The sequence below is a fragment of the Lactuca sativa genome, chromosome 7, assembly GCF_002870075.4.
Source record: "Lactuca sativa cultivar Salinas chromosome 7, Lsat_Salinas_v11, whole genome shotgun sequence".
NCBI classification, from domain to species: Eukaryota; Viridiplantae; Streptophyta; class Magnoliopsida; order Asterales; family Asteraceae; genus Lactuca; species Lactuca sativa.
Genome location: NC_056629.2, coordinates 23,564,278 through 23,590,538, shown reverse-complemented (window position 1 = coordinate 23,590,538; position 26,261 = coordinate 23,564,278). Strand labels below are relative to the sequence as shown.

Genomic DNA, 26,261 nt, shown 5'->3' with positions numbered 1-26,261 from the left:
ATCACAGATTAAGTGGGAGTAAATTTATCTTATTGGTGTTGGGTAGATATATATGCAACTCAAGTTTGGATCATAAGAAAGGAACCAAATGGATTTGAGATATCTATATATAACAAAAGTCTATATGCTCAACTAAAGGAAATTCAGATGTTTTGGATATCATTTTTATTAAGAATTTGATTTTATTAGATGCGAAAATGGTTACTGATCCATATCAGGATACTTTACATTTTAGCATGATAAACCATTTCATGGAATAGACTTCGGTAGCTTCTTCCATAATTGCAGCATAATTTGTAGCATGGAACATGGTTGCGAAAATTTGTCATGAGGCTACACATTATTGGTATTGAAAGACCACTAAAGTTGTGATAATAAGTCAGCAAGGTTATATTCCAACAACAGAAGTTCTATTAAGTCAAAACATATTGACATCAAGTTTCCTTCTGTTAACACAATAGTGCAAAATGGAAATATATATAGCACATATGAACAAAGTCCATGAAAGCGGATCCGCTCATAAAGGGATTACCTCCCTAGGTCTTTCATGAGCATACTACACACATTGGTGTGATATTTGGTTTTAGTGTGAGTTTTATGGTGCTTTATGTTTTGTTTAAGATCAATTATGTTTTTCTGTATAGAATTAAGAATTCGGTTAACTCCATTATTAGTTGCACTTATTTGAAGTTTGATCTCACTTCAATTTAAAGAGGAACTCATTAGAAATCTATTTATATTTTAAAACCATACATCATGTTTAATCTATGTCGTTAGTTATATATGTATATGTGACCATTGATAGGTTTAGTTACGTAAATTGCAACAAAGGCCGCTTTGATCCTATACTATTATGATTACTGGACGAGATTGTTTAAGGGTACCAGTGTTATAATAACGTTAATTAAAGCGCTTATACAGCTATACATACATTTATATATTCGTGGTCTAGTGCGAGATTGTTGGATAATTATGGGACCACTTCATAAATATGAACGATATATCATTAAATCCAATTATTATGGTAAGGATATAAATTGTTGATGGACCGATTTATAAAATATTTACTTACCATGTGGGTTGAGTTCCCAGTTTGACTCAAGATCCTCAAAATCGCTTCCATCTCTCACATTAGGGTTTATACCCATCTATAAATACATGTGCTAAGGAGCAAATCAAGACACAAGAAAATACACTAAGAAATTCGTATGGTTCATGCTGGGGATTTTAGAGAGAACTCTTGAGATCAACTAGAAAGCTCTTCCTAGTCTCTAGATCTGGAAATCTTAATGGAACAAGGTATGTAATCATTCTTTCATGTTTAAGTTTTCTTTTAATCAGATTCGAGATTAAAGATCGATCCAAAATTATGCTTCCGCGTTTTATGTTTTGGTTATGAAAATAACCAACAATTGGTATCAGAGTCTACTCGAATCTATTATTAGAATTTTTTTTGGGTTCAAGATATCTAAAAGTAATATTCCAACATAATCATACCTGATTTTGCTTTTGTTAATTGAGGTTGAGCGAAAGAAAAGTCAGATCTATTTCTTGTTGTTATTTATTTATTTTGGTTTCATAATGGTAATTTTCTTGATGGACGATGAGAGACAACATATAAAATGTTATGTTTCTTGTTCTGCTCTTGATAAGTTTACTCTTTGTCCTTCAGTTGCATAATCTATTTAGTTTTTTTTAAGCAAAATGTATTTAAGGGTATTTGATTAGTCATAATATATGACTATAGTGGATTAACATTTCAACCCTTAAATACTTTTATTACATTTAATGAAATCAGGAAGTGATCACATGCCATTTATATAGATTTTTTTGTAAATCAATTTGACAAGAAAGAAATGAATAACCTTATGTTATATTAAGGAAGTGATTACATGTATATCAATTATACTTTATTTTGGGGACCTATGGATATGCATGTATTATTATTGTATTGCATTATTATAAGTTTAAGTTTTTCATGTGTTATGTATATTTTGGGTGAAAGATTGTACAACTCATTTTAAGGACTTTTTTAAGCGCCAATAACTTTCTTTAGTCCGTATGAGATTAATCGGGTTGTTCTCATCAGATGCAAAATTCGAATTTTGTTTAAAGAGATGTTTATGTGGTTCTAAGGTTATCAGGAGGAAAAGTGGTTTTTTGATGCTCTGGTGCTATTGGTTCAATAATCTGATGAGATATAGTAGGTTGAAGAATCCTATGGATTACGTTTTTCTTATTCTTTGGAAGGACTGGCATAAAGGTGTTACTAAATTCAGAAGGAAGATCATCAATTTAAAATTTTCAAATAAAAGGCAATTTGGTCTTTTTTAGTGGATATAACTCTTGATGGTATTAAAGTTGATTTTATGATTCTGGGTTTTTTTTTCACTAGAAAATGAAAGACAAGAGATGTTTAGAAAGGAATTTGAAGTCTTGCTGTAATAATTTGGAGAAAGGGTATTTCAATCTTTTTTTTTTTTTTTTGATATTTTTAATATGCGACAGATCGATATTCGAGTTTATTCTAGACAAGTGGGGGTTCAAATTGTTGGATTAGTGTCTAAGTCCGTAACTATTTTGGTATGTACTATTTTGCCTTCACCAAAGCAACTTGATAGGATGAATTATGGAGAGAAAGGATTAAATATGATTTATTAATATATTATGAGAATAATATATTAAAGGAGAAATCATATTGTTTAATTAATATTAGTCAAGAATTAATAAGAATTAAGTTTGTGGCTAAAAGACATTAGTTAAACTTAAGGGACTAGAACTGTCAATTGTATGATAGTTGAATATTGAGCTAATGGACTCCATATTAAAGAGGTGGACGAATTCTATGGGGAAACCCATTAGAAATCGTCCTAGGCCTTTAAGGAAGGAGTTCATGGGTTGCTTAGGGCTTAAGCTTCCAAATTAGGGTTTCCTTGTTAGATAACCCTAATAGCCTCACTATTTAAAGAACCCTTATGCCCCAAAAACGTGGTGAACTTGTTCTCTAGGGTTTCCACACATTTTGGGCAGCCTCCTACTCTTCTCTTCTTCATCCTCTTGCTCTTGGTGTTTGTGAACCATTAGAGGAGTGACATTTGTGACTCTAAGCTTTCTAAAGTCAATACAAGAAGGATTTGAGATTGTTATTGCTACATAACAATCAAGGTATGATCTAAACCCTAATTCATATGTTTTATTGATTATCATATATTAGATCTAGGGTTTATAGTCTTGGATGAATTGCATGCACAATAGAGAAACCTAGATCCAAGCATTAGGGTTTGTATGAGCACATAGGATGTTCTTATGGCTAAAACTCATCACGAATTTGGTTTGAAGTCTTTTGGGTCTGGTGCTATAATAAGTTCCAAGGGTACTTTAGTCCTTTTATGGATTGTAACAAAAACGTGCATTTTTTATGTGATAGCATTTAGAGGTTCAATTCCTATTGTGGTCATAGAATCAATTGCAATTCGATTGAAGGGATTCGCTACCTTTATTATACCAAAAGATCTAATGGGTATTTTGTTAATAAAAAAAGAATTGACACGAATTATTATTTTTTCCAGTTCAAATCCTTGCTATTTTTGATTTTACTCATTATTATTGCGTTAGTAGTTGTTGGTGTGCGCAAGCCATGGAAAAGTGGCAATGGTGCTTAGTTTCTTTGCATACATATAACACCCATTCAGAGTTTGAGTTTAAGTATGAGGTCTTACTATATTATAATATTTACCTTATTCTTGTGTACATATAAATCCAAACGTACGCCAATGTACGCCCCTCATACTGGCTTTCTCACTACCTGACCATGCGTACACTTGTGTACGCCCCGCGTACCCGGTTAAACTCTAAAATCACCAAACTTTCGAATGCCATAACTTCTTTGTTACAAGTCTGTTTCTGATGATCCTTATATCCATGAAAAGGTGACGAGAAGCTCTACGCTTCTATCAACTCAAAATTCCCTTAAAGTTTTCCGAACTAAAATCCAATTTCCATAAAAGCCTGAACTAACACTTTACCGATATACCCCTTTGGCTCCAAAACACAAAACGAACACCCGAATCATCTAAGTTACATTACCCACACCCAGATGGGTCTAAATATCTATTTCCCCAAAGGTCCTAAGTCTGGTGATAACAGATATTCGGGCCACAACCCCGATATAGGAAACGATAGGGAACAAGGTGTTTCACTATAGCTTCGGTGGTTCGTTTGAGTTGGGAGGAAACATAAGAGATCGCTGAGGGAGAAAGTAAAGTGAAGAAATATTTTGTTTTAGAAAATTATGAGGATATCATAAAAGAGATGTAAAATGGATAAACAGGAGAAACAAACAAACAAACAAACATGGACAAAAATATCAAATAGTGATGGAATTTGCTTACTACAAAATGGGTAAAAGAACCCGGTTAAAAGCTTAAAAGAACCCAGTTTTCAACCGGGTTTCTTATGGTCGAGTCATATGTGAAAAAGTTCAAAAACCCGGTTTCACAACCGGGGCCTATTATTGTAATATAACTCGATTCCTATGATCAAAACCGGGTCCTTTCATGCTAAGCAAAAGCACTTTTATGTGATAATGTAGCCCAGTTTTCTAACATATAATCGGGTCCTTTTACTGCTTTTAACTTTTTTGACATTTTTTATTGCCAATACATTATGGTTACGATTCACTGCTAGAAAAGGGAACACTTCTTTCACATTCATTAAGTATCAGTCTAACAAAAAATAAAAGCTTGAAATACAACCAAATAAACATATACACCAACAATATAAAGCTTAATTCAGTGCATAACATGATCCTATATAATCAATGTAAAATTAGAGAATTTAAGACACACAATCACATATATACATGTATGTATGCAAACATATGACTTATATTTACAACGAGAAAGAAAAACAAATGCCTTACACTTTCTATATCCCTAAATTCTACAATGGAAATTTCTTAGGATTCTATTTCGGCCTACTTTTCTTGCTATTCTTGGTACATTGAGAATAGTTCCAGTAACACTGTAGTATCTACAATACCTATTTCAGGCACAAGAAAATAGATCAATACAAAAAGTCTATGTCAAGGTGCTTAAAACAACACAAAACAAACATGTATGCATACCATATCCAAGGGAACCTTGCATTATAACTGATTTAGTGACTAGCAAGTCTTCCACATCATGTGCCGCTTCAAGGGTTAGAAATTGCAAGTTTTCAAGCAAAGATTGCATAATTGTCTACTTGGATTCATAAATTGCCATATTATAAACAATACAACTGTGATAAAAAAATTCACTGATTTTGGACAAAAGTATACCAATTAATGATGGTGCTGTCACGGCACCATTGAGGACAGTAACAAAATTATACCTCCCTTTCCCTGCTAACATTTGTATCCCTTCATATAAATAGATGGCCCCACATTCATTCAACGATTCACCACTAGGACCGATTATTTTCAACTGAAAAGGAAGAGAAACATAATGAATCATAGATTCACAAACCACACTTGAATGAAAAAAAATCTTGTCTTATAGATTATGAAATTGAGAAAACATGCCTTTTAAATAAACCACATATTGTATAAGTAGGTAAGTTTTCAAAGTAAATGCTATAATAAACAAATCAATAGAATTATGTTTCTTACTTTTATTTAGAGCCTACCGGAATTATTAAGTTTCATAAAGAGGAAAGAGTTAAAAAAGACACAACATCATGAAGATTACTGGGAATGGTGTATTTTCGGGTTTTAAGGTTTATAAAAGAACCAGGGACTCGGACAGAATAGAGTATAACAAGAACATTAGTGTGATCATTTGAAATATTCTCTAAAATCGATGCTCCAACACCATAAAATACTCCTGAATCATTAATGGTATATTGAATTCCCTATTTTAAAGCTAAAATATTTATTATTTCTAAGTGAGAAATGACATTTTATGAGTAAATAGTTATGGAAATAAAGTACTTGAACATGATCAGATTCTTCTATGAAGAAACAAAATCTTTCATTAATTTCAACTCTTTGTAGACCTTCAGATACAATATTTCATCTCTCTGTACATCGATAAGTCATCAATGATATAACACGATCAGCATATAGTATGACACATGAACTGAAGTATGACTATTTTACCTTTGGTTTTACCTATTGAGTCTCCCGGGTTCAATAGTGAACATCCATATCAAGGTTTGATTCTTAATGACCAAGTTAGCTTGGGGGTCTTCAGTTAATCCGAACAATTCATCCTTAAAAAGGGAAACAACAAAACAAAAATGAGAAGCTTCAGAAAATTCATTGCTGAAAGAAGCTATGTAGTTGAATAGATCGATGGTAATGTGTAATGAATATATCATTAGATCCACAACCAGTAAGGGTGTAGAACTATAGATTTGCCTGGAAGTTCCAAAAGTGAGAACCTATGAAATTAGCGTAACTCCCGCCTTGAAAAGTCACAACCTCTTTTTCATACTCTTCACATATCAAACACAAGCGCATAAAGTTGGAACACCCACACACAGATTATGTAAGTGAAAACGTGAAATAATAGAAAAAATTAGATATATTTAACTATCAGATTACTTTTCCATCACTAACAAAAAAAAAATATAGCAAGAAAAAAAAGTTGAGTATTGAAAAGTAATAAATTGCTACCTGATGCAAATCGACTCCTGTTTTTAATTCCTTTTTTTGTAATCTTCATCTGTTGATGCCATCAGGATCTATGTGTGTCAGATATCAAAGAACTATAAAATCAGAGGCATCACTACCATTAGATGAGGAGGAATATGTTAGAGGCACAACCGTTGTTGATCCTGGTAATGTTGGTGATGAATCTAAACCCATTTAACATCAGAACTTCAACAATCTTGTTATCACTACAAGGATCGAGCCCTATGCAGACGACAATTAGGGACCCTGTACCGACGACATGTCTTCGGTAAAGCTTATACCGACGACATGTCGTCTATAAAAAGTCATCAGTAAAAGTCGAAAATGTCGTCGGGACAAGAGTCGTCGGTATAGAGTAACTAATCCAGACGACAAGTCGTCGGCAAAGGATCGTCGGGATTAATTCACCATTACTTTATAATTATTTTAAAATTACTAAAAGTACGTTGCTATTAATAACCTAATTAAGCTAAAGTCGTAATGACCAACATTAAGTCACTAACAAAATTAAATAGTTTGAAACCATATTAAACACATTACAATACAAACAATAACAAAATACATCAAGTAACTCAAGATAATATTTTTTGAGGTAATGTTTCTAACTTAACATAATGTATACATGAAGTTTGTTTGCTAGTTTTATAAGGTTGCACATAAACTCAAACTGTGAAGATGATTCCTTGAATTTCTATAGTTAAGCATTGCTTTTTATGTATTAAGAGTTTCTAGTTGTATCAGTTATATTATTGTAGTTTTTTCCTTTATTTTTCTTATTCATTTTTTTTATTTATATATGGTTGACATTGCTGCATGCTCTTTGTTAGTGCTTTCACAAATCATAACCTGCCTCTTCAACCTTCATGAGGGCAAAACTGTATGTCTATATAGTTTAATATTTTTTGGCACTATCTCTACTAGGAGTTGGGAAACTAAATTAATTAGTGTGATTGGGTTCTTATCTGATTATCTAGATCTTAAAGCCTTCTATCATCACTTTTACTTGTAGATAAGTAGAATATATCACAATGTATGCACATAGAAAGCAAAATGTGGCCTTATACCCTGTTTTCACATATTTAAAATTTAGACATTTAAGATTTATCCAACATTATGGTGCATATACATATCATGGTGTATTGAAAGGAACAAAAAAAATCATGCACTGCATCGTCATCATTGTGGTGGTTTAAGCAGGAAAAAAAACTCAATAAACTAACCTCAAAATGTGGTCAATCACCGGAATTCCTTTTCTATGGGGGGTGGTGAACCTTCTTCCCAACCAATAGAGAAATGGGGCTGTGATTTAGGGCTCCAAATTATTACAAATCAAGGACCAAACTATTAAAAATTAAGAAGCAATCAAGCACCAAAACCCTTACCTTGGTGGCCGATGAACTTGATAGCAGCTGGAACGCCCTTGCGATCGCCGACGAACCTGTGAGAGAGAAATGGTGTGCCCGACTGCAAAAAGAAAGCTGAAAGAGTGTTTTGTTACAAGGGAAACCCTATACCAACGACATGTCGTCGGTATAGGTAAAACAAAACGTTGTCGTATTACTTCACGTCATTAAAAAAATAAAATAAAATAAAACAAGGGATTTCATGCCGATCGGGGCCCCCTTTTACCGACGACTTGTCGTCGGTATAGCCTAACGAAACGACATCGTTTACAAATTCTGCGACACGGATAAAAAATAAAACGAAATTAATTTTTAATCAACCTATATCGACGACATTTCGTCAGCATAGGATGACAAAAACGACGGCGTCTTGACTTTCCGCTACAAGGAATTAAAATAAATCGAAAATATTTTTTTAGAGCATTTTCCAGACGACAAGTCGTCTGTAAAGCTTTTTGATATACCGCCAACATTTTAACGTTTCCCGCCGAGTCTATACCGACAACTTGTCGTCGGCATAGCCCTTCTGGTCAAAGTCAGACGGTCAATGTTTTGTAACTTTGCCGACGACATGTGTCGTCTGGATAGGTGTCGTCTGCAAAGGATGACATTCTTCTAGTGTATTTAGGTTAAGAGAACCTTGGTATATGCTGGCACTAAATATTCCTTTTGTTATAACCGGGTCTTTTTAACCACACGTTGGTATATGTCGCAAAGTGTGGTTAAAAAAACCCAGTTTAACATTTTCTATCATAAAACCCGGTCTGTTTATAATATAATCCGTTTTTTTTCAAAAACCGGGTCTTATATAGTGTTTCCTATGTGCTTTTTTGTAGTAGTGTTTGTCAATAGTTTTGAGATATGTAGGACAGCTGAAAATTTCCATATGCTATAATAATAATAATATCAACCTATTTTTAGATTTATAATAAAAAAACAATACAGTAATAATTAAGAAAACCTCCTACTCCAATCACCTTTGGTTATAGAATTATATCCGTATACAAGTTAAACTATGTTTTGTGGTATTTTGAGGTACCTAACTATTTACAACAATCAAACAAATATACTAATTTTACGTACTCCGCTTGAAGATACCTAGCGTTTGACAACGATTGATTTTGGTAATTTGGTGTATAAGAACAACAACCTCCACACATTAATTACTATCTTCATCAACAAACAAAAAATGAAAGCCATAATTTCAATAGTGTTTCTTCTTCAAGCAATCATGAACGCTGTTAATCTGGTCACAGCTCAATTCCCTGCAGAGCCTGTCTTCAGATGCAGAGACACAGGCAACTACACAACAAGTTCTGATTATTATAGAAACTTCAAAAGCGCATTGAATGCCGTTGGCAATATCAATAAGTACAGTGGGGGAACTTTCAGTTCATCCCAAGGCCAGAAAGAAACAGGCTATGCCATCGGCCTTTGCTCCGGTGTTTCTAGCAAATGGGATGGAAACTGTCAAGACTGTATATACCAGTTGACCACTTCACTTGTAGTAAAATGCCCAAATCAAAAGGAAGGTGTGATGTGGGGTTCAAATTGTATGATACGTTACTCAGATCGTAAAATAATTGGAGTTCTTGATGATTGGGTTTGGATATTTTTACCAGATAAACAAGGAAGTCTTGTAAATAAGCCTGATCAGTTTAACAATGTGTTGAATGATTTGATGAAGAGATTACAGGGGGGAAGCAGCCGGAGGTACTGATAAAAAAGCTGCATTTGGGTGGATAGTTTATAAGCTTGAAAACACACCTGTGTATGGGACTATGCAGTGTACTGCTGATTTATCCAAGGAACTGTGCACTAAATGTTTACTAAGTATAATTCTGTCACACCATGCTTGTTGTAGCGGAAGAAAGGCTGCGAGAATGTTGTCACCCAATTGTTTTTTTAGTTATTCAACTGAACCTTATTCCATATGGAAACCATAGCTCTGGCAGCTCACTACAAGAAAACAAAGCATTAGCAGTGACACATGTCGCCGCTAAAGGTTAGGCGGGTCGCCGCTAATACCTTTAGCGGCGACATGTCGCTGCAAATGCGTCGTCAGTATTGTCTCGTCGCTAATACGCTTGTTGTTGCCGCTAATACTCACAGTCGCCGCTAATACTACCAGTCGTCGCTAATGCCACACGTTGCCGCTAATAAGTTGTCGCCGCTAATACTTTCACGTCGCCACAAAAGATGTCGCCGTTAATACTCTTTTGATTTTTTTATTTTTTTTCTTAGTTTGTTTATTTAACATTAAATTTATAATCAATCCAAATATTAATCCACTAGGTGTGAAACCCGTGTATTACACGGATTGATTAAAAAATATATATCGAAGTTTAAAATAAATAGACATATTCAATTAATGAATAAATAGAATCACTATTCAGAAGATCATCCATAATATCAATGATTGTTTTGTAATATTCATTAAATTTATTATCATATTCAATGTATTTTAATATATCTTATATATTTTTTAAGATTCTTTGCATTTATTATGACATTAAATATATTTAATACTTTACATATATAAATTTAGTATTATGTGGCATATTAATGGATTTAATTCAAAAAAACTACAAAATGACATGTGGATTTAAATTTAATCAAAAAATTTATAAAATTACATGTGGCAAATTTAATAAGAAGATGACATTTGGCAAATTGATCTTCATTTATTAGGATAGATGTAGCATTTGAAAAATCTGATAAGTTTTTATAGAAATATTAATACATATTATACAATAAATCCAAAATATTAATCCATACCACATTAAGTATTCTTCCAAATTACAAAACTTTTCATAAAATCCTAAAGTAACTACCCGTCCTCGTCATCATTTCCTTCATTATTTGGTGGCGGCAATAAGCGAAACCACTCTTCCAATGCTGCAGAACAGGCCGGGTTCTGTAGTATTGTTTGCAGCATTTGCAACTATAAAGAAAACAAAATATATTAATAACATATCAAAATAACATTATAATTAATTATACTATTCTAAAAAATATCAATATATCAACATATCAAATACACTTAAACATACATCTACTTTCCATTATAGCATTTACTAACAATTACCTGTGATTGTGATTGTGGTTGTTCTTGTGTCATTGGTGGTTCCTGATCATACATGGACACAACGGTAGGGGGTTTACGCCCAATGCCTCTGATATGTACGCGTCGAACACCCAATATTCTTTCAAAACAATCTTTTATATCAGTTGGTGCTAGACCGCTTGACTCAGAAGTAGCTTGGGTTCGTTGGTTTATCTCCTCGAGTAAAGCATTCTGTATTTTTAAAAAAAAAAAAATCATAAAAATTAGATTACTAAATACCTTTGACGGTATCAACACTTATATGAAAAATACAAATTAACCACTTACGTATTGTTGCTCGACTGCAGGACTATAAAATACCCCTTGGCGAATTAGCCTTACGAAAAGCTTCGATTCGACTGATATCCTATTTAACATTAAAATTTAGATTACTTATACTTTAAATAAATATTTAAATATATCATAACTTACTTCTTTGAAACATACATTGTTGTATGTGCTCGAACCCTCTCTGTTTACAACTACTTGTTTTGCACGACATTCTTTGTTTGACGCCGAACGCCTTAAAAATTTTGGCGTTTGAAAATGTTCGACTGCCTTCGCCTAATTTTCATGTGACATACCCTTAGGGGGGTTGTTTAATGCGGCCGGGATATCTGCAGGCCCCCAGATTTCCTTAAAATAAGCATGGGCTTTACTTTTTCGGCCTCTGTAAACTTTTGCAAGACTTGAATCAATGCTCCGCAACAATTGAGCACGCTCTGGATCCATGTTAACCTTATCCAAATCAAATTTATTCTGCAAAACACAAAAAAAAAAAAAAAAAATAGTTAATTAAATAACAATCACAACTAAACTTAAAATTGTATCCAAGTTACCTTTAGATGTACAACTGCTGCGTTCCTTAAGGCGGGGGAAACATTGTCCCAACCAGATACGTTGAAAGGGACATTGTTCCATAAATACCTCCCAATTTCATGTGTGAACCAATTACCAGGCTTCCCGACAGGGGAATATGTCATCTCTCTGTCGAAATCCAAATCTACGGGCTTTCCCTTATTTACCCTTATCATCTTTCCCAACTCGATATTTTTTGACATGCCTCTTTTTTTTTGGAAGCTCGGCTGAAAAAATACAATTAAAAATATTAGTCACGATAACTTATTATAAAATAATAAAAATAGTTAATAAATATATCATAATAAAACTCACAATCCTGTTCGTGTTGACCACGACCAAAGCCTCCTGGAGGTGGTGGATCCCCGACTTCATCACCTCCATGTCCAAGCCCCATAACATCGGCCATCATGGCCAAGAGTATTGCCCAAGTAAACCTCATCTGCAGCCTGTAAATTACAAGATGTACAATATAGAAATACAATATGAATAAAAGTTAGTTGCCCTGCGAAATTGTAAGATATACAATATAGACAAACAACATAAATAAAAGTTAGACAAACAATATGAATTAAAGGTACATTTCAAATAAAGTTTCTATTACCAAAAAAAAATTTTGATTTTTTTAATCAGAATCTTCATCATATACTTCAATGTCTTCTTCATCGGTATCATAATCAGAATCGCCATCATGATAATCAGTCTCTTCACCGGAAACATTATCGATTCTACCCGTTGGCAGAGGTACTTCAGTCTCGTCTTCATCTTCATAATCAGAATTGTTTTGAGGTACGTCAACATTGTTTTGAAAGTATTGTGAGAATTCGATAAAAAGTCTAGCTCCAGATGAAGAGTTGTTTTGAACTATGTCAACATTTTCAGCCTCCACATTGTCGACATCTTGGACAGAGTCACTGTAAGCATTTTGGACACGAGCATTGTCAGATGGTAGATCCTAAATATTTCAATGATTAACATGCTCGACGACACAACGAGGGTTGTTGTTTTGGTTTCTTCGATGATTAACAGGCTCACGGATGTAGAACACGTGTTTGGCTTGCGAAGCATATATGAGTTGATCGTCTTGGTACGCTTCTTTTTCTGTGTCGATACTTATGAAATTATCATCAGGAATATCTCCCGTATCGAACCACTTGCACCGAAATATTACAGTCGAATAATCATATGGATATTGCACCAACATAATCTCTTCTAACTGGCCATAATATTTCTCTCCATTCTCACCAACCGCTAGAACCCCAGAATTTTGCGTTTTGCGTTGTGCATCACGACTAAGTACCATAAACCTAACACCGTTGACTATGCACGCAGTGTAAGTATAAACATCTATTTGTGAACCCATTGAAAGGGCTGGCAACTCTTTGTGGAATTCTGGAGAGTTTTCTTTTTCCATCTGATAAACCTATTAAACATATGTTGATGTGTTATGTATTCTTGATTCATTAAATTTATGAAAGATATTTGTTTGTTAATTATTATTACCTTTTCAAGAAACCAGTTGGGAAATTCGGTCTTTTCGTCACTTTCAGGATGTTCAGATTTGAATTTTCTATATTGATGAAATATATATATATATATATATATATATATATATATATATATATATATATATATATATATGATGAATGGAAAAAAGTAACAATAAATAATGAAAGATAATTTAAAGTAAGAACACTTACTCGATGTATTGTCTGACTTCTTGACAACTATTCAATATAAACCATTCTATATTACGTTTCTCCATTATATCAAGATGTTTGATTTGCGTTGCGCTCATCGGTCGACACTTGGACTCAAACATCCAAAACTTTGTTTTTTTAATGACAACGTCTTCGTTTCTTTCAAGGCGATTGACATCTCGAAGGTACATCGAACAAAATGTCAAAGCTTCTTCAGCAATATAACCTTCAGCTATTCAACTTTCCGGCCTCGCCTTATTTCTGATATAGTTTTTTAGTTTTTTTCATATACCTTTCAAATGGATACATCCATCTCATACATACCGGGCCTCCGACAATCGCTTCATTAGGTAAATGCAAAACTAAATGAATCATAATGTCGAAAAACTCTGGCGGATAAATCAACTCTAACTTGCACAAGATTCTAATAATGTCTTCTTTTGCTCTCCTCGTATCCTCCACCTTTAGTGTTCTGGAGAAAATTTGTTTGAAGAACATATAAAGATCTACAATTGGTGTAGAAGTTTCTTATTCCAATAACGCTCTAACTCCAATCGGTATCAAACGTTGCATAATAATGTGATAGTCATGAGATTTCAACCCAATAATGTTAGTATCATTATCTACCACTTTCTTACTGATGTTAGATCCAAACCCATCAGGAATTTTAACATCTCTTATAAATTGACAAAAGATTTTGCGGTCAGATTTCTTGAATGAGTAGCTTGCATATGGTTTAGTGAACTTGTTACCCTTTTTTTTGCAACCATTGATTACGTTGGATATTCAGATTTTTCAAGTCCTCACATGCATTTGATGTGTCTTTACTCTTATAATTCATCATAGAAGTACCTAAAAGACTCTCACCCACATTTTTCTCGACATGCATCAAATCTATGTTGTGTTTCAGCTGCAGAGAAGACCAATACTCGAGCTCGACAAATATGCTATGTTTCGACCAGTTCAACTAGAATCCTTGCCGATCCATGTTTTCTTTGAGAGTGTTAGGATGTTTACCCGGTTTACGAAGTATTAGACGACCTAGTTGCTCTTGTATGTCTTCATTAGTAAAGTGTCTCGGAGCGGGTCTTGTCTCTAGTTGCCCATTAAATTTCAAACTCATCCTTAATGGATCATCAACATCTAAGAATCGACGATGACCGATATAAACGACTTTATTTACTGCACGGTACGAAGGAGTGTCTTCATTGCAAGTCGGGCATGCTCTATACCCTTGTCCGCTCCAACCCGATAAACTACTACGAGCTGGAAAGTCGTTTATTGTCCATAACAACATAGCTTTCATCGTGAAGAATGTGTTTGTCGCTGCGTCTTTAATGCCTACGCCTGATTGCCATAAAAACTTAAGCTCTTCCACTAACGGCCTAAGGAAAACATCTATGTCCTTTCTAGGCGCTTTAGGGCCGGGAATCAACAAGGCCAACATGAATGATGACTCTTTCATACAAAGCCATGATGGCAGATTGTAAGTGGTGAGTACAACCGGCCACGTACTATGCGGATTACACATGTAATTACCAAATGGATTAAAGCCATCAACTGCCAGCCCTAGTCGTACGTTGCGAGGTTCACTCGAGAAGTCAGGGTAATCTACATCAAATTTTTGCCAAGACCCTCCATCAACGGGATGACGCATCACACCATCTTCTGATCTCCCAGTACTATGTCATATCATATTTTTGGAAGTGTACCGTGAACAATACAAACGGCGTAGTCTAGGGGCCACTAGAAAGTACCATAACACCTTATGAGCCACTTTCTTACCCTTGGTGTTTTTATCAATCCACCGACTCTCTTTACAAACGGGACAAACTTGCAATGACTTGTGTTCCTTCCGGAAGAGAAAACAATCGTTTTTGCACACATGAATTGACTCGTACCCCAAACCTAACTTCTTTAGTTTCTTTTTTGCTAAATAATAAACCCCCCAGAACCTTGTTGCCTGGTGGAAATGCCGAATGCAACAACTCAAGGAGTTGATCAAATGAACTATTAGTCCATTTGTTGTTGACCTTCATATGCATCAGCTTTGCTAAAAAATCAAGGAATGAAAACGTACAACCAAGATATAACTTGGTTTCGACTGCCTCTAACAACTCTTCAAAATCATCATCGACACCACTACCCCCTGTATTCGAGGTTCCTTCATCGAGTTTTATATCATTTTCTCTCGACTCTCACATAACATTGTCAATAACATCAGCCATCTCGTTGCTTGGCGATACGGCATCTACAACTGAAGGGATTAAAGGTTCACTGTGATATATCCATGTTTTGTATGATTGACTGAAACCATATATACGAACATGACGTCTCATTGCTTTCGGATTCATGAAGTAACGATTGTCACATTTCTCATACGGACATCTGGTTTCACCTTTACAATCTAGGTGTAACATGGGTCTCTCGACAAAAGTGTGGAGTCCTAGCTGGAACTCAGGAGATTGACGATGTGGATTAGTAGTCCGTCTTTTATCAATAGACATGATGCAACTGAAACATAATTTAGTGGTTAAGGTTTACTTTACGGGAAACAAAAATCAAGTAGAGTATTCATAAAGTTGATGATTCAAAAAGTATTCCAACACGGGATAACCTAATTAAAGCTAAAATTATAATGACCAACATTAAGTCACTAAAAATATGTTGCTATTAAGTTGGTTTTATAATTGATTTAATTTGATTTTATAAAGGTAACTTAATTTGATTCTAAAGGTAAATTAATTAGATTTTATAATTAATTTAATATTTTCTTTTTTGTTATTAGTTTAATTTATTAAACTAATTTTATTTTATTTTAATATTAACATTAACTTGATTTTAAAACTACTTTAAGTTGATTTTACAGCTAATTTATTATTTTTTTAATGTTTTTTTTAAAATTAATTTAATTTTATTCTATAATTAAATTAAAATTACTAGAAGTACGTTGCTATTAATAACCTAATTAAAGCTAAAATTGTAATGACCAACATTAAGTCACTAAAAGTATGTTGCTATTAAGTTGGTTTTATAATTGATTTAATTTGATTTTATAAAGGTAACTTAATTTGATTCTAAAGGTAAATTAATTAGATTTTATAATTAATTTAATATTTTCTTTTTTGTTATTAGTTTAATTTATTAAACTAATTTTATTTTATTTTAATATTAACATTAACTTGATTTTAAAACTACTTTAAGTTGATTTTACAACTAATTTATTACTTTTTTTAATGTTTTTTTTTAAATTAATTTAATTTTATTCTATAATTAAATTAAAATTACTAGAAGTACGTTGCTATTAATAACCTAATTAAAGCTAAAATTGTAATGACCAACATTAAGTCACTAACAGTATGTTGCTATTAAGTTGGTTTTATAATGTTTAATTTGATTTTATAAAGGTAACTTAATTTGATTCTAAAGGTAAATTAATTAGATTTATAATTAATTTAATATTTTCTTTTTTGTTATTAGTTTAATTTATTAAACTAATTTTATTTTATTTTAATATTAACATTAACTTGATTTTAAAACTACGTTAACTTGATTTTACAACTAATTTATTATTTTTTTAATGTTTTTTTAAAATATTTTAATTTTATTCTATAACTAAATTAAAATTACTAGAAGTACGTTGCTATTAATAACCTAATTAAAACTAAAATTGTAATGACCAACATTAAGTCACTAAAAGTATGTTGCTATTAAGTTGGTTTTATAATTGATTTAATTTGATTTTATAAAGGTAACTTAATTTGATTCTAAAGGTAAATTAGTTAGATTTTATAATTAATTTAATATTTTCTTTTTTGTTATTAGTTTAATTTATTAAACTAATTTTATTTTATTTTAATATTAACATTAACTTGATTTTAAAACTACTTTGAGTTGATTTTACAATTAATTTAGTATTTTTTTAATGTTTTTTTAAAAATTAATTTAATTTTATTCTATAATTAAATTAAAATTACTAGAAGTACGTTGCTATTAATAACCTAATTAAAGCTAAGTTGTAATGACCAACATTATGTCACTAGAAGTATGTTGCTATTAAGTTGGCCAAACATTAAGTCACTAACAAAATTAAGCACTTTGAAACCATATACAATACATTACTAGAAGTAAGTTGCTATTAATAATCTAATTAAGCCAAATGTATACAACCAATTTGCATATTCCAATTTCATCCAATTTCATACAATTAAGCCAAATGTATACATCCAATTTCATACAATTTGCATATTCCAATTTTATCCAATTTGCATATTCCAATTTCGCCAAAATGTATACATCCAATTTGCATATTCCAATTTCATCCAATTTCATACAAATATATACATCTAAATTTCATTTTAAAGCAATGTGGTATAAACATAAATTACAATCCAACAAATGTATATATTCATGTCTAATTTAATTTTTAAGAAAATATAATCTAAACATAAATTACAAAATATACACAAAATGCATAATAAAATTCTCACAAATCTGAAAAAACACACAATCCAACAAAATGCATAACCACTTTATATCTCAAAATAGAAACATAATCACTCAACAAAATTGAAAAATACTCACAATTTATCATCTAAATTAACACCAAAACTGAAAAATCATAAAAAATATGAGAAATTCGACCTTGATTGGGGGCAATTTCGGAATGTAGCTAAATGTCGCCGGTGTTTGGGGCTGTGGCGGTCTTGGGGGAAGGAGGGGCTAGCACCAGTCCAACAAGCAATTCCTAGTCCACCAATTGGAAAGTATTCGCGAGATTGAAGAAAGAAAGATAGAAAAACGTGAGGAAGAAGAAATGGTGGTGAGAAAAAAAAATGGCAGAAAAGTAATCTGGAAGGCGTTTAGCATTAGCGGCGACGCTAGGGCAATAGCGGCGACACTAGGGCAATAGCGGCGACGCGTGGAGGGAAAAGTCAGCGCGCCTTTTCGCTTTCCTCTGCAGTCGTCGGATTGAAAACTAATCGGACGGATGGGGTTAGAATGACGCGGATTGCCAAATACAAGCATTAGCGGCGACGCCTTTAGCGGCGATATCAAACAATAGCGGCGACATATAACGTGTAAATTACATGTCGCCGCTATTGCTTGTTGTTGCCTGCTAATGCTTTGTTTTCTTGTAGTGCATGTGTACTTGATAGAGTTCAATAGATTGCACATCATCTTTTTGTAAACTCTAATTTAATTGTCGTACTAACAATTTGGTAACTTTTCTTTTGTCATGATTTTAGGAAAGACTATATGTTTAATATAATAATTAAAGAGTTAAGTCCAAACCAACAAGAAAATCATAAAGCTTTTCATTCCCCTTAAACCCAAGGAAATACAGTAGCAGCAATGCAAGTACACATCGGAACTATGGAATACCATGCAAGTCAATTTTATTCAATGTTCTGATAAAAAAATAATTCGTAATATGTCTAGCTTGCGTGTCTGTTAAATAAATATGTTAGATTACCGTTTGATTTATGTAAATCTGTTGCGTCTTTTCCATTTCAAGTTGGTATTTATTATGTCTATACGGTCTTCTCCTTCGAAGAGTAATAGTGTAATTAAATATTGTAGATATATACTCTTATATTCTTTGGGTTGAATTATCCTCTCAAACTACAATTGAATTTTTTTTTTTTTTTTTTTTTTTTTTTTTTTTTTTTTTTTTTTTCTAAAATCTTACATTTTCGTCCACACATTAAAATCAATTCCAAAGTGATATTCAATCCTTTCATTTGTGATACGGTGGGGGGAATTGGCAATGTCTAATTTCATCAAATTATGACAAAAAAAATGAAATCCACATCCACTTCTCAGACCTACATACTTCCCAAAAAAATGGAAGTCCAAGAGAATGCCATGTACTGTCAATAATGTTGTCTGAACACCGACTACAAGAAAAAGACTAATTTAATTCAGGCATATAACCAGAAAAAGTGAAATTCAAATCTAATATGGCTTAAATCTTAATCAAATATTCCACATTTGAATTAAGTTGTCCATTCATTCTAATACGGCTCACTGTTAGATTCGAATACAACTATTTTAAATCAAGTACGGCTACTTCAAATCGACACTTTAACTCTCTGGCTAAACCCAACATAGAAAAATCACCATCTTCACCATTCAGGTGCCTGAAATCACAAATGTAGTCAGTTTCATCATGACTCGTTCGAATTCAAAATGGGTTCAATTTGTTTCGTCTTTTTTACTCTGTGATGTTCTCGAGAATTTGGTTTGAAGTCTTTTGGGTCTAGTGCACTAAGAAGTTCCAAGGGTACTTTGGTCCTTTTCTGGATTGTTACAAGAATGTGCCTTTTTTTTTGTGATAGCAATTGGAGTTTCAATGCCTATTGTGATTATCGAATCAATTGAAATTGGATTGAGGGGATTCACTATCTTTGTTATACCAAAAGATCTAATGGGTATTTTCGGTATTTTGTTAATAAAAAAAGAATTGATGGAATTTTTTTTATCGGTTCAAATCCTTGCTATTTTGATTTTACTCATTATTGTTGCAGTAGTAGTTGTTGGGTGCTCAAGCCATGGAAACATGGCAACCGTGCTTAGTGTCTTTGCATACATATAACACCCATTCAGAGTCAGAGTCAGAGTCAGTCAGAGTCAGAGTCAGAGGTCTTATTATTATAATATTTACCTTATTCTTGTGTAAAATAAGAGCATTTTTTATTTTTTATTTTTTATTTTTCTAATTATTGACTTAATGTTGTCTCTAAATGTGCTTGACTGTACTTGTTCATGTGGAATTCACATTTTCTTTAATTTATTTTCTATTTGTTCATTTAAACATTTTGTTTGCTTCATGAAAGTTGTTTATATAGTGAATGTAGAATTAGAAGAGAGATTGGGAACATAACTTCATTCTTCTATGGATCCATGTATATAGACACAAACTACAATGGGAACTAAGGAAACAATCCTTTATTTAAAGAAAAGATAAATACAATAAAAAGGACGGATAGGAAATGATCAATCCCAATCCATGCCATAAGTAGGAACTCTGATCAACACTCCCCCTCAAGATAGAGGGTGGATGTCTATCATTCCAAGCTTGCGACTGGGCTCTGAAAAACTCTTCCACACATTGCTTTTGTTTGTTCATCTGGAGTTCACATTTTCTTTAATTTATGTTCCATTTGTTCATTTAATCATTTTCTTTGCTTCATGAAAGTTGTTTATATTGTGAATGTAGAATTAGAAGAGAGATTGGGAACAACATAACTTCATTCTTCTATGGATACATTTATATAGACACAAACTACAATGGGAACTAAGGAAACAATCCTATATTTACAGAAAAGATAAATACAATAAAAAGGACGGATAGGAAATGATCAATCCCGGTCCATGCCATAAGTTGGAGCTCAAGTCAACACTCCCCCTCAAGATGGAGAGTGGATGTCTATCATTCCCAGCTTACGACTGGGCTCTGAAAAACTCTTCCGCAGACTGCTTTTGTTACCATGTCTGCCGGTTGATTTGATGACTTCACAAATGGAAACCTCACTCTTCGCCACATGATATTTAATGAAATGTCGATCCACTTCTACATGTTTCGTTCTATCATGTTGTACGCGATTATTCGCTATGTTCAACGCAGCTTGATTGTCACGATGTAAAACCTTAGGCTCCAACTGATTAATTCCACGATCACGAAGAATTATCTTTATCCAAAGAAACTCATATACACCATGTCCATGTATTCTGCTTTTCCATCAGTTTTATTTAAAGCCCAATCCACATCAGTCTAGTCACTAATTTCTTAACTATGGTTCCGCTTGAACAATAATCCTTTCCTTAGACATGATTTGAAATAATGCAGTATGCGATATACAACCTATAATTGATCTTCACTTGTAGCATGTATGAACCAACTTACAACACTTACGTCATACGAAATGTCAGGTCTAATATGAGATAAATATACATCTTCTAACTAACCGTTCATCCCGTTCTTTTTTGTGGGAACTTTATCTACGAGAGTCTCTAATCCATGGTTAAATTCAATTGGTGTGTTAGCCGGGCAACAATCTAGCCATCCCTGTTTTGGTTGTTTCGGCTAACAGGTCTAATACATACTTTCGCTAACACATCGATATACCTTAAGCTGATCTTGCTACTTCGATGCCTGAAACATACTTTAGGTGTTCGAGATCTTTCAGTTCGAAGTATGTCATAAGAAACTTCTAAAGGCTTGGAATTTCTTCTAGATCATTATCAGTAACCAGCATATCATCGACATACATGATTAGTGCAATTAGCTTCTTATCCTTCATCTTAGTAAAGAGGGTGTGGTCAACATCACTTTAGTTATACCCAATTTTCTTCATGAAACTTGAGAACCTTCCAAACCAAGCTTATGGAGACTATTTCACACCGTACAATTCCTTCTTCAACTTGCATACCCTACCAAAACAGTTTATTCTAGGAGGGGGTTCCATAAACACTTCTTCCTCTAAAGATTTGTTTAGGAAGGCGTTCTCTACGTCATATTGGCGAAGAGGCCAATTTTGATCTAACGCCAACGATACGAGAATGATGATGTGTTTTAAACTCACTAAACTTTAAATTTATAACCCTAACCAATTTTACCAGCTAAAACACAGTAGTCGCATAGTATTATAGTAGATCAAGCAAAGGATCGAACATAAGAAATGAAATTCAACTAAAACCTAAACGCCAATCGTTAAACTAAAGAGAAACTTTAATTTGGAGTTTTTTTTATCTGATTTTGCAAGTTCAGGAAAATTTAAACTAAAAACACTTAATTAATTACTAAAAACAAAAGCAAACAACTAGGAAAATAATTTTTAACCAATAATAAAAGATACTTCCATTTAGCTTCAAATTCCCCCTTTTTCCTATGGTTGATTTCAAGACAATGGATTAACTTTGTTAGTTACCAAATAAGAAGTTACAAGTCATCATGATTAACTAACTAGCAAAAATCAATTTCTGAACTTTAACCCTAATGATCATGCAAGTTATGAACACTAAATTGTTTTTAAAGATTATTTGGACTATGAATGATTAGATCTAGGAACTACCTATCTATGATCAATACAAGTAATCAATCATATATCATAATCAAATAATGATATCTAATATAGTTAAAGAACTTACATTACCACCTATACTAGGATATGATCAAGCTCTAGCTCTAGAAATGATCATAAAAAACTAGGTAAACAAGATGCTCCTGCAATCAACGGTCGTTTAACTATACAAAACATGAAGGCAATGCAATAAAGATAGAAACTTTAACAAACTAGGTTAAGATTTATCAAACAATATTTATAGTAAAAACTAACTTCATAAATCCAACTAATACGAAATCAGCACAGTGTATTAGGAGTTCATATAATCTAAATGAAAGTAAACGGTTATTAACCCATGATCAAAGTAAAAGCACACATAACCATAAAGCAAACTAGATTAAACACGGTCAAAACTAGCACACCAAACGATTGTTGATGTTCTTCACTCTAAATCTCCTTAAGTCTTGTTCTCCAATTGAGTTCTAGCCTCCTAAGGGTTTCTCATAAGTATTCTTTCGCTTTTGGCCGCAATCCTGTTCTCCCCTTTCAAAATCTGACCTAAAATTGATATTTATAGTTTCCATAATACAGTTACCATAATGTGGCACAATGCTCGCCACGTTGTTCGAAACATTTTCATTTCATGGCACGATGCTTGCCATGTCGTGGCAATGTAGCACCCCGACATGGCATCCATTAAATGCATGCTTTCTTCTCTAAGCAAGCTCTAATCTCTAAGTTTACATATTTGTCCAGTTTTAGTCTTTTTCTCTAAGAATTTCCTTCTTTGACTACAAAATAGAATTTATACTTATAAATACCCGATATCTTTGTATTTAACCAAATCTTAGCTCAACTGTATTGAAATAATACACACACACACACACACACATATATATATATATATATATATGTGTGTGTGTGTGCGTGTGTGTGTGTGACAATATCAAAATACCCCATACTTATCTTTTGATTGTCCCTAAGCAATACATCACATCAAAACATCACTCACCAACATCACACAAAAAAATCCAATTTGAACTCACCAATTAAGCTTTGCCTCAATGCATGTATTTGTATCTAAGAAGTCATAATTACTTCCCCAATCCTAAATAAGTACTTTCATCATAAACGTTTCTCACTCATTTTGAACAACATTAATTTTTGCGTTCTTTCAATCTATACCTTTTTTTTACCCTCCTTTGTTTCAAAAGTTATTGTGAGGCACCATGCGACACGTCTAAAAAGAAAATACTATATAATATAATTTTCCTATAGAAATATAACTACAGTTTATTGCATAACTCTCTTATTTGGAACATTTTCTCTTTTTCAGTTTTTTTAATATTTCACAAGTTTTCTACATTTATCTTTTCTTTTTCTTCAAAACTACTACTTTCACAAATATAAGAAAAAAAATTCAATGGGTGTACTCTAAATCTCTTAGGCCACTAATGGAAACCATGACTTTCGATGAAATCTATCTAACGACTTCATTTCCAACCATCCAAGCTTTTCTAGATAGGTGGATAGACATAAATATCCCCTAGGAGAATAATAATGGAATCTCAAAGGCTACAGATTGGTCTCACTCCTGGAATATAACTTATTTCATATATATATATATATATATATATATATATATATATATATATATATATATATATATATATATATATATATATATATATATATATATATATATATATATATATATAACCTCAGAGTGCATAAATTTAAATAGATAATATTTGGAATTTGAGTCACCCTATTATAAATCAGGAACCAATAAATAAATCTTCGTTTGAAGACTTTTATTAGGTTCTAGATATATAGTTAATCTGAAATGTATGATATCCCCCAAACTACACAAGGTCGTGTTTACATCTTATGATTCCACTAGAATAAGGATGCCACAAATATTGTTGTAACATCCTTTTTTTTTTGGTCATTTCTTAATTCAGGATCGTGTGCTGAAAGTTGATTGTGTGAAGGCGTTGGGCCTTAAAGTGGTATATTTGGGCCATTTGTAAGGTGAAAATGATGGTTGTGAGATCTAAACCCTAGAATTGTGTTGTGGGACAAATGGTAGAAAAGGTAAAATGCATAGACCGGGTTCTTGCATGAATTACATGTTTTAGTTCGAGAAGTTTTTAGTCCAAGATATCTAGATAATATTCTAGGGCTCTTCAATACCTTTCCATGCATATAAAGAATGCCAAAATTAGAGTTGAAACGAAGATGTTGTGGGATTTTGAAAATATGTTGAATTTGGGATTAGGGTGGTACTCTAAGCGTACCTTAGGTACTTTGGGCATACCAGCATCTCGAATTTGCGCCTTTAAAAGTGTACGCTAGGCATATCATTTTCTACTCAAGGCGTATGTGATCATAATCCAAACCCTAAATTGGGGTTTTTGAGGCATATGTAAGCTCCTTAACTCATTTAAACCTCTTCCATTCTCAACCTCCATCTCTTTGACGTCCTCCCTTGAAACCCTAAACCTAGTTTGAGCCTTGTGAGTTAAAGAGCGTGCTTTTTGGTACCTTTGAAAGAAGAATAAGGTGGCGATTGTGCTTGGAAGCTTGAAGCAACTTTGGATCATGAATTTCTCCTCCCTCATTCGTCTCCAGAAGGTACAAAGTTTGTACCTTTATATATATATATATATATATATATATATATATATATATATATATATATATATATATATATATGTATATGTACTGGTGGGATAGGATATAGTGGTAGTGTTATACTGGTTAGAATACCAGTAAACAGGTTATCTCCTAGTGGAGTGTCCTAAGGATTGTACGTAGTCATGTAGGATAGTCTGAGAACTCCTGATCTAGGCTTTCTTTCATGTTCCTTGTTTGGTTGTGGCTCTAGAGCAGGATCATTTACTCTGGTTACTTATGGTTACACATTCCATGAAGGTTAGATGGTAGCAGAGCAGTGTGTTGTGAGAGATATAGTGGGCGGTAGCAAACTGTATGATTGATATTGCATGTATTACATGCCTACATGATCCTTCTTTGCTTATGTGTCGACATATGGTGATGGTTGAGCTTGAGGCGGTCCTGCTGTGTGCTATAGGAAAAGATAGCTGGTGCGGGTTGGCTACAAGACGTAGGCATGGAGACTTGAGAACAGTGGTTGGGTTGAGGCGGTCGGCAAACAAACCCTTGGTATTCCAGTCAAACGACATAATGGACTCGTTGCATATTGGCATTCCAGAGTATGTTTGTTGTATGGGGTATTTTGGGGGAAACTCACTAAGTTTTGTGCTTACCTAATTGTTTATGTTTTCAGGTTCTATCGATGATCGTGGGAAGGTGAAGGCAAGACTTTACACATGCATCAACAACATTAAGGATTCTGCGTTATTTATATTTCTCTGATTTTAATAACTGTAATTCGAAATAAATGGTTTTTATTAAAATGGATTT

General features: G+C 33.1%; 1 protein-coding gene across 1 annotated transcript; it reads left to right on the top strand.

Moving 5' to 3' along the window:
* Positions 1-9,208: 9,208 nt before the first annotated feature.
* On the top strand, positions 9,209-10,525 carry LOC111907493 (cysteine-rich repeat secretory protein 1). Its single transcript, XM_023903292.2, has one exon. The coding sequence runs from the start codon at positions 9,269-9,271 to the stop codon at positions 9,797-9,799; it is 531 nt and encodes a 176-aa protein (XP_023759060.1). The 5' UTR covers positions 9,209-9,268; the 3' UTR covers positions 9,800-10,525.
* Positions 10,526-26,261: the final 15,736 nt, after the last annotated feature.

What these genes read in the sequence shown, in the direction of transcription:
- LOC111907493 (XM_023903292.2), top strand. Translation starts at nt 9,269, where the DNA reads ATGAAAGCCATAATTTCAATAGTGTTTCTTCTTCAAGCAATCATGAAC.